Source organism: Sinocyclocheilus grahami, unplaced genomic scaffold, assembly GCF_001515645.1.
Source record: "Sinocyclocheilus grahami isolate Dianchi unplaced genomic scaffold, SAMN03320097.WGS_v1.1 scaffold543.1, whole genome shotgun sequence".
NCBI classification, from domain to species: domain Eukaryota; kingdom Metazoa; phylum Chordata; class Actinopteri; order Cypriniformes; family Cyprinidae; genus Sinocyclocheilus; species Sinocyclocheilus grahami.
Genome location: NW_015505722.1, coordinates 520,182 through 530,321, shown reverse-complemented (window position 1 = coordinate 530,321; position 10,140 = coordinate 520,182). Strand labels below are relative to the sequence as shown.

At 38.7% G+C, this 10,140-nt stretch overlaps 1 protein-coding gene across 2 annotated transcripts in view; it reads right to left on the bottom strand.

Annotated features, from left to right (window-relative positions):
- The window catches only part of ano5a (anoctamin 5a), a 49,234-nt gene that overhangs the window by 31,092 nt on the left and 8,002 nt on the right, over positions 1 to 10,140 (bottom strand). Inside the window, exons 4-5 of one of the 2 annotated variants that reach the window (XM_016238576.1) lie at positions 9,702 to 9,743; positions 3,125 to 3,232 (exon numbers count right to left, since the gene is read on the bottom strand). In XM_016238576.1, coding sequence (XP_016094062.1) covers positions 3,125 to 3,232; positions 9,702 to 9,743 — 150 coding nt within the window. The remainder of the gene's footprint in view (positions 1 to 3,124; positions 3,233 to 9,701; positions 9,744 to 10,140) is intronic. The other variant, XM_016238577.1, reaches the window with a different exon arrangement.

Genomic DNA, 10,140 nt, shown 5'->3' with positions numbered 1-10,140 from the left:
TTGTGTATGTGTCATGTTCTGATTGGTTGTCTTAGTCATGTGTCTTGTTTCCCATTGGTTTGTTCTTGTCATGTGACCCTCATTGTCTGATATAAGTAGCCATCATGTTCCCATAGTCTTTGTCTTGTATTGAAGTTGCACATGGGTTCTTCATTACTCTTGCCTTCAGTGAACTGATTCGTTACAGAATACACGACCACCAAAATGAACCCAGCAGATCGTCTCATTCGACTTCGCCAAGGAAGCTGGCCTATAGAGGATTATGTGGCAGACTTTTGTAAGTTGTGTCATTTGGTGGACTTTCATGAAAGACATTTTTCGTTTTGGTTTGGTTAAAAACATATCACATTTAATGCCACGCAATATCCCTCAATGGACTCTTGAGAAATTATGCATTGCGATTGAGTGGCTCTGCATTTACTGTGGGGGTTGTTGATGAAGAACACAGCTATCCTACAGTACCTGCCACAACAGAACTTCTGAGTCCCCGGCCAAGATGGCCGCCACGCCCGAGTCCCCGGCCAAGATGGCCACCACGCCTGAGCCTCTCCTCTAAGGATTATTTTTGGGGGGGGCTATAGTGCCCAAGCTCATGCGAATGCAGAGCTTGGTCGAGGACTGAAAAGACTGATTGCTAGTGTGATGGACCCACCACTGATGTCAGTGAGAGCGGCTGACATTCCAGTGGTCCCTACGCTCTCAACAAAAGACTGATTGCTAGTGTGATGGATCCACCTCTGATGTCGGTGCGAGCTGCAGGCATCCCGGTGATGTCAGCGCTCTCAAGCAACGCTGTCTTCGAGGTCATGCCACACTCTGCTGCCCTTCCTGTAATGGCGGTCGCCATTTTGAGCGTGTGGGCTGCGTGTGGGCTTGGCAGACATGACGTGAGCAGGTTTTAACATGGTGGACATGACATGAGTAAATTTGGACTTAACTGGCATGGTAAAGCACTCCTGAGTCCTCTCCTGTCCACGAGTCTGCTCCAGGAGCCTCTCCTGTCCACGAATCTTCCCCAGAGGCCTCTTCTGTCCACGAGTCTGCCCCAGAGGCCTCTTCTGTCCTTGAATCTGCCCCAGAGGCATCTCCTGCCTATGAGTCTGTCTCAGAGGCCTCTCCTATCCACAAGTCCTTTTCAAGGGTCTTTCCTATGCCTGAATCCGCTGCAGAACCTCCAGAGGTGGCGGCATCCGCTGCAGAACCTCCTGAGGTGGTGGCGGCCGCTTCCGAACTCCCAGACTGTCTTGTCACGACCACGGAGGCTGTTCACGAACTCACTGTCTGCTCTGTCACGGCCACGGAGGCCGTTCACAAACTCACTGTCCGCCCTGCCATGGCCAAGGAGGCCGTTCATGAACTCACAGTCTGCCCTGTTCTGCCTGCCCCGCCATGGCTCCCTGCTCTGCCTGCTCCACTTCATGGGCCTGACCCTCCGTCCCTCCCCCAGTTCCCCCTGAGTCCCCGGCCAAGATGGCCGCCACGCCTGAGTCCCCGGCCAAGATAAGCACTCCACCACCCTCCTGGACTTGTATTGAAGTTGTAACCCGCTGTCGGTGAATCTAGTCTGTTCATGCCAAGTCAAGTCTGTTCATGTCAAGTCTGTGTCTCAGTTTATGTTTGGATGTTTGGATCACGTCTGTAAATAAACTGCACATGGGTTCTTCACTACTCTCGGCTTCAGGGGACTAATTTGTTACAGAGAATAATCTAATTTCGGGTTAACAACACAACTTAAATCTCTGCCAAAAATGTATTTGTATGTATTTAAATCTGATAGATGTGAGATGATTTTATGAATGAAGTTAAAGTTGTCCCAATTTGGGGCATAAACCAGTGGCGGGCCGTGCATTTTACACCTAGGCCTTCAGTGGGGGGGGACATGTCTTGTTCATGTTTTATTTTGTAATTGTTTCATGCTGTCAGTGTCATGCTTCCCTTGCAATCATGTATCTCTGCTTTGTGTATGTGTCATGTTCTGATTGGTTGTCTTAGTCATGTGTCTTGTTTCCCATTGGTTTGTTCTTGTCATGTGACCCTCATTGTCTGATATAAGTAGCCATCATGTTCCCATAGTCTTTGTCTTGTATTGAAGTTGTAACCCGCTGTCGGTGTGTCTAGTCTGTTCATCCCTCGTCAAGTCTGTGTCTCGGTTTATGTTTGGATCACGTCTGTAAATAAACTGCACATGGGTTCTTCACTACTCTCGCCTTCAGTGGACTGATTCGTTACAGTAATAATGACAAATTAAAATGTTTTAGTTTAAAGTAAATTTTAATCTTTTGTCATGATTTAAAGAATCACTTTTAAAAGGTGCACTTGTTTTGATGTGATAGCTAACATATTTAAGCGCATAAAAAAAACTTGATTGTAATTGTATCTGCAGTCCTATTGGATATTACATTTAAAGTTTAGATATTTTAAATGTACTTTATTGCAACATCATCATTACAATGTGAAATTACAAATATATTTAAATAGATGGCATTCAGGTTTTAATAGACATGACATTTAAATATATTTTAGTTTACCATAAATGCCAAACTTGTAAGCGTTAGTCCAAAACTAACACTTACAAGTAAAATTTGGCTTTGACAAACATTATGAGCAACATAATGTATGCTTTAAATAAACTGTATGACAAACACTGAACTTTCTCTTTTTAATCTGATGTAAATTATGTAAACTGATCAAAGCAAAGATGTACAGAACTCACCTAAAGAGGTGAAACTAACTCATGCAACAACTTTTAACTTTGTGGAAAATTTATGACTGGAAAATGTATTTAGGATGCCTTCAGTTTTATGACAGCTAGTGTTATCAGCAGTGTGAAGGGATGCACAATCGGATAAACCTTTAACAGATCTATAGAGAGATTAAACCACACAGCAAGTTCTTACATAAGCGGCTCTGACTCAATGCTAATTACCTTTTCTAAGGGTTAGGAAAAAATGTTTTGCAGGATGGGTATTAGTTTACGAGTTAGTAATTTGTTTAGGCAAATCATAATATTTTTCCCTAATTATCTCACAACTCACAGAAGGATGCCAAAAGTTATCATATGAATATAAACCTGTAAAACAGAAATTGTTATCAACTATGAAACATAACTGGGTGGATGACACACCTGTTTCTTTTCTCCATCCTTGTCGTCGATGTAAGACAGAATGAAATCTATCCTCCGTATGCCATCTCTGAAGTACACGGAGTCCTTGCTCTGCTGCTGCTTATCTACCTGCACACAAACATTTATTTTAACAAAGTCGAGCTTTTATGTGAAGTACTGAAGCTTCATAATGTTTTCTAACTCTTGAAACCCTTGAAATGGTAATAAAGCTAATCCATGCATGATATGAAGATACTGTATAAAATATCATCATCTTAATGAAACAGAGCTGGGTGTTTGTTCAGACACTGTGATATTGTCTATATGTAATGAAGGCTTATTAATTATTAAACATGACAGTCTTACTGCAGTTTCAACATTTCAAACCAGTTCATAACAGTCTGTTGTCTAACTCCCACAAAAACAATACAAGCATCCTGCCGCACACACACACACACACACACACACACACAGGCTTCATGCGTGTATAAAACCTGAGCAAATACATCAGCACAAGCTGCATGCTATAAAAGCCAGACTCGATGCAGTCACATTTACCGATGTTCAGCAAATTTTTGCGGCCGAAATCCAGTCATTTCAATAGAATCCTTATCAAATTGGGAATCTTGAGTGGAAAGACTTGCAGATTTTGCACCAGGTTTAAGTTGGTCACGTAATTTCGCGTGACATCTTTATGAGCTGTGCTTCATGCATGGACATATTTTTACCTGTCAAATCTCACTAATGTGACCGCACCTTTACTCAAATGATGATGCATTTGTGTCTGCAGAACTTTTAATGTTCAACAGAGGTCATGCATTTACTAAGCTTGTTGACACCAAGAATGATAATATATGATTATATATATATATAACGATAACTGTATTAGTGTCTACATCCACGGATAATATATATATATATTTTTGTGTCCAAAATATATTTTAAATATACGCTGTATATATGTTGTAATCTGTGAAGCTCAATAAAATATATATTTTTTAAATAGAAAATATATTTAGTTTCAACCCTCATATACCAAAATATATTTAAAAATGTCAAAAAGTCTTACAGTAGGATAAATGCAAATGTGGATATCTACAGTTGTGGTCAAAATTTTACGTACACTTTGCAGTATCTGCAAAATTTTAATTATTTTACCAAAATAAGAGGGATCATACAAAATGCATGTTAATGTGTATTTAGTAGTGACCTGAACAAGATATTTCACATAAAAGACGTTTACATTTAGTCCACAAGAGAAAATATAGCTGAATTTATAAAAATGACCCCATTCAAGAGTTTACATACGCTTGATTCTTAATACTGTGTTGTTATCTGGATGATCCACAGCTGTTTTTATTTTATTTATCTATTTATTTTTATTTTTTTATAGTTGTTCATGAGTCCCTTGTTTGTCCTGAACAGTTAAACTGCCCGCTGTTCTACAGAAAAATCCTTCTAGTCCCACAAATTCTTTGATGTTCCAGAATCTTTTACGTATTTGGACCCTTTCCAACAATGACTGTATGATTTTGAGATCCATCTTTTCACACTGAGGACAACTGAGGGAATCTATTACAAAAAGTTCAAACAGTCCCTGATGCTCCAGAAGGAAAAACCATGCATTAAGAGCCTGGAGGTGAAAACTTTTTTCATAGTTGTATGGGGTAACAAACAGGTCCCATGAAAATACTTTGGAAGTCAATGGGGACCACAAGGTGTTTGGTTACCCCCATTCTTGAAAATATCATTCATGTTCAACAGTAGAAAGAACAACTTGAGGGTGAGTAAATAATGACACAATTTTCATTTTTGGGTGAACCCAAAAACCCAAACCCAACATTTATTATTTCAGTATTTATTTATTTTTCATTGAATTTATTTTTCCCATAGAAAACATATATTGAAGTTATAGAAGTTTTTATCATGTTTTTGTGAACTTCCAGGGACAGTTTTGTCCGTAAACTACAGCCAATCTGTACACACTTTCACTAAGCCTCGACACCCAGCTCAGTTGTGTGCACGCAACCCGAGTTCGAATCCCAGCTGTTGGTTCTTTCTAATCCCATCCCCCTCTTTCTCTCCATAATACTAGTGGCAAAAATGAAAAATATAATCTTAAATATAATACTGAATACTTAGGTAGAATTAGCCTGAAATGGCAGCCCCGTAACTCTCTTCCTCTCCTACAGATCAGATTATACAGCAGTGTGTTTGCTGCCACCTGCTGTTCAAGACAGTCTGACTATCTCTCAATCCAAACAAATACAAAGGCCTCTGCAGAGATACACACGTCTTCAACACCAGGCAAGTGTCATGAACATCTTTCTTAAACTGTATTTTAATCACAGTTTACAGTTTACTAGTTGCACTGACCTCAGATCAGCCCTGAGAGAGGCATATTCACCCCAATGACACTGGCCAAAGCTAAACAACTGCAGGACTCACTCAGAGCCAGGAAAATACCTCACCAGGCCTGCCAGTCTGCAGCTGTTCTCCAGCAACTAAAAATAACCTACATACAACGCATAACACAAACAAATGCAGCCGCTGAACACAAAGCCAGCCCAGGACGTAAAACACCTCTACATTCTCTCATGGCCACTTCCAGAGATGTGACCAAGCCAAACAACATTTCTCTGAGGTTTAACCGGCAAACACCGCTGATTTTCTTAGGCTGTTTCTACAAACAAAACCTCCAGATGATTACCAGCAGCCTACAGCTGACGCTTCCCTGCTAGAGAACACGACTAAGGAATACACACCAGCATCCATTAGTAAACGCAATTACCGTTAGTCATCCATAGTAATGTCAGGACCCCTGAGTATTAAATTCCCCAGAGATCTTCCTCCGTTATTACACAAACAGCAGACGGGAGATGGAAGGAAAAGAGAGAAATGGAGAAAAAAGAAAGACTTTACCTCAAATCTATCTATTAAGTGCTGCATCATTCAAGATTCTGGGAGTCTCCGGAGATGGAGACCACCTCCCTTCCTACAACAGCCCAGCTAATCGGACACATACACACACACACACACACACACACACACACACACACACACACACTCTCTGCAGAGCAGCCCTCCTTTAAGATTCACACACGCCCAGTCCTTAACAGAGCGGAACAAGAGAGACAGAGAGCAGGGGGCTCACAGAGATGTCATCATCATCGTGCCAGCAGGGCAGACGCCATATGTAATCACTAGATTTGAACACGTTCTGAAGGAAACAGGAGCGGTGCTGGAGTGTTATGGGTTGCTATTGCAACTGTGCAGTTCCTGAGGTGTTCTGAGATTTTCTTTAGCCCATTGCTATGGAGTTGCTAGGGTATTGTTTGGTGACACTGTATTGTGCTTTGCTGATTGCAATGTATTATTTTATTTCAAATTCTGTCCTTTCCAGCCTTATTTTTCCTTTTAATACAGATTTCTATCAACTTCATTTTGTTTCATTTCTTATTTATTTTTATGCTCTTAAATGATTTTAATCTTGACTTTTGTGTTCTTATCTTTTTCTTTAACCTGTTAACTGTCAGTGTCTCGCTAGCTATTTTTTATTGCCTTTTTTGAAATCACATATTTTAGTAATCATCCTAAATTAGATAACACTCAAAATTCATCCTGTTCTGAAATCAGACACTGCATTACCATGGAAATGGACATTTAAAACCTTTTACCGAGCTCCTCCCCATAGTGGGCGGTGTCAACTCTCATATTAGAAAATTTACTACAATATTTTATAATCAAAATACTTTTTCTAATCTTGACAAAACACTGTTGCAAAGGTCCTCAGGGTTCCATATTTAGTGACTAGTTTGTGACTGAAGTAGTACTGTTATAAATTTATAAATTCATGACAGGAAAATGCATAAAACAATTCTCACAGGAACCTCAATTTTTGTGATATCAACTTTAAATTTGGAACATAACTTAGTTAGCCATATGGCTTTGCTTTTATAGCATGTTTTATAGCAATATTTAATTAGTTACATAAAATAAAATGTTTCGTACAGTACATTTTCTTTACAGTAAACTTAAACTTCTAATACTTTTTACACCTTCTTTTTATTTTTAAATGCTTTCACTTCAGCAATAATTCACTGATTGTCTTCTTTAAAAGATCACAGATCAATTTTAGATCTGTGTTCCAAATCATTTAAGAATTACAACTATTTAAGTTTGGGTATCAAAAAGTGTGTGTGTAGGAAATGTGCTATATGAATACACATGCTTTGTCTTCTGTGTGGATGCAAGTGTTGTTGTTAGGGTGTTGCTATGTGGTTGCTAATGGTGTGTTCAAGTCATGTCGGATAGATCGTATTTACGAGTTGAATGCACATGAACGCCACCACAAAGTCGTTATTACGAGTGGGAAACTCAAAATTTTCTTTAAGCCCCGGGCGTCAATGACAAACATGGCGGAATCGATGGATGCAACGTCTGTAGTTGACGGTATATTTTTGTTTAAATTGATCGTTTAGTTGTCCTATAAACTTAAATTGGTCATGTTCATGTTACGCAGCTAGTTAATGAAATCCAAGTAAAAAAAATGCTATAATTTTTGCACCTATAGGTGAAAAATCTTTTGATTTGCCATGTTGCATGTTGCATTTACCTAACAGCTTTTTTTAATCTCTGTATTTTAGCATTTATTTTTTTTGCATGTTTTTAGCCACAGTATGTTCCTGTTAGAGCATTGAAAAGTGATTGTCATGGAGTTTTTGTGTGGTTACAAAGGAGTTATGGATGTTTATTAGCACCTTGTTATGTTATTGCAAGCTTGGTTGCTATGTGGTTGCTAAGGTCTTTTTTAGCAATATAATGCATTGTTTTGTGGTTACTATTGTGCTGGGCTAAAGAGACCGCCTTCAAGACTATGATATACTAAATGTAAATCCAATTGATATGACTGATTAAGTAAGTCAGTAAAATGGACAGAACAGTCAAATTTAGGTGAACAAACCTATTAAGCTGAGCTATGAACACAATGAGCTGAGCAATACAATTTTCCACATCGATGCTATCTCTACTGTCATTTGCATGTCAAAGAAAAAATTCATTGACAGATCGTGACATTTTCAAAAGCACTAAACCTCAGCATCAAAGAGTCACAGCAGCATGTAAATAATAAGGCCTGAATCTGATTCACTCGGTCTTTCTCACATCTATCTCATACGTTTCCAAAATCTTTTTGTCCAATTTCTGGCATCATGTACTCACTCACATCATGTTGTTCACTATATGTACTATAATATCTTCCTGCTGTGGTGTAACTGAATGATGGCCGAAATTTATTGTTTGGGTGAACTGTCCCTTTAAAAGTGATGTAGCCTGATCCCTTTGTAAACAGATCTCACTGGCACACATAGAAATACTCTTCTGTGCAAACATCTTCTAAATTAACATCCTGCTGTCTCTACTGTAAGCAGGAGTATGTTTGACCTGGCAGAGCAGCTGCTGTTCTTTCACTACAGGTCTCTCCCTCTTTCATTTCCTGTAATTACAAGTTGGAGATGATGCATATGAACATATGATGAACATATGGTAAAAAAAGCAGGCAATAATAACCGTACACTCCTGCGCTGACATATAGAGTAAGTATATGTGTGGTTAAGTAAATCGGGCTGGGACTGAATGAGCTGCACAGCATTCAGCCACAGAAAACTGCATCTCCAACACAGATATATAATTATGTAACATGACACAATTAGAGACTCAGACTCTATAAAAAACACAGCTAATGAACATGATGATGCTTTTATGTCCACAGACATTTTATCATACAAGGAAGGTAATGTAGTCTTTATTTAGAGACTGTTTCTCATGTGGCTAATAATCTTTAATGTTAAGGAAGTTTCAAAAATCAAGGTAAAATAAATCAATTTTAGCTCTCTAAACTGTTTTCAACACTCTCAGAAAAAATGTACAAAAGGTACCAATACCTTTAAGGTACCAATATGGGCTCTTTAGGGTACAAAGGTGTTCCTTTTGAAAAGGTACTGCCCCAGTGACAGCTTTTGTACCTTTTTTTGAGTGAATAATGGGCATTATTCATCTGAAAACTTTATTAGGCTAGCCTGACCAAACTCTGGGATAGAATTGTGGATTTAAAATGTGTATTTATTGAGATTTTCTAAATATGTTCTTAAAAAGCTTTAATTTTACTACAATTATAGCACTTCTCCTCAAAAAGCCACATGACTTCATTCATTCATGCCTGTAGCACGAATGGTGCAGGATGAGTTACATCCTGAAGTTTAATACTTATGGCTATTTATTTAAATAAGCCTCTAATCCTAAAATAAAGTATTAGCAATAGCAACAGTAAACACCACGTAGCAAACACGACCGACCCAATACATACAGATGGATAAAATGAGGTCCCACCCTAGTCACCTTTATTTCATTCATTTCCCACATAATATTCAGTTTTACACACTCGTAAGTCACATTACAGAAGCCGATCATGTTGCCATGCATTTCATGTTTCCCAATACAACACAATAGCGTAATAAAATCTAATATGATTATATGCAAGATGCTCACTCCAAGCAAGCACACACATGGACACAGTTCAGCCCTCTTTACCGTGGCGTACCCTGGAGCGGCACTTCAGAAATAAAGCTCTCTTTCTCCAGATCTGTGAATGAATCGAGCATGTTGTGAGGATAAAGACACTGGTATACACACAAAGCACACAACTGTCCATGACAGGTCTATGACATCCGCTCACACTACACAAACCATCCGGGCGAAAGTCGATTTGATATTCATCTGTTACTAATTTACAGGTGCATCTCAATAAATTAGAATGTTGTGGAAAAGTTCATTTATTTCAGTAATTCAACTCAAATTGTGAAACTCGTGTATTAAATAAATTCAATGCACACAGACTGAAATTGTTTAAGTCTTTGGTTCTTTTAATTGTGATGATTTTGGCTCACATTTAACAAAAACCCACCAATTCACTATCTCAACAAATTAGAATATGGTGACATGCCAATCATCTAATCAACTCAAAACACCTGCAAAGGTTT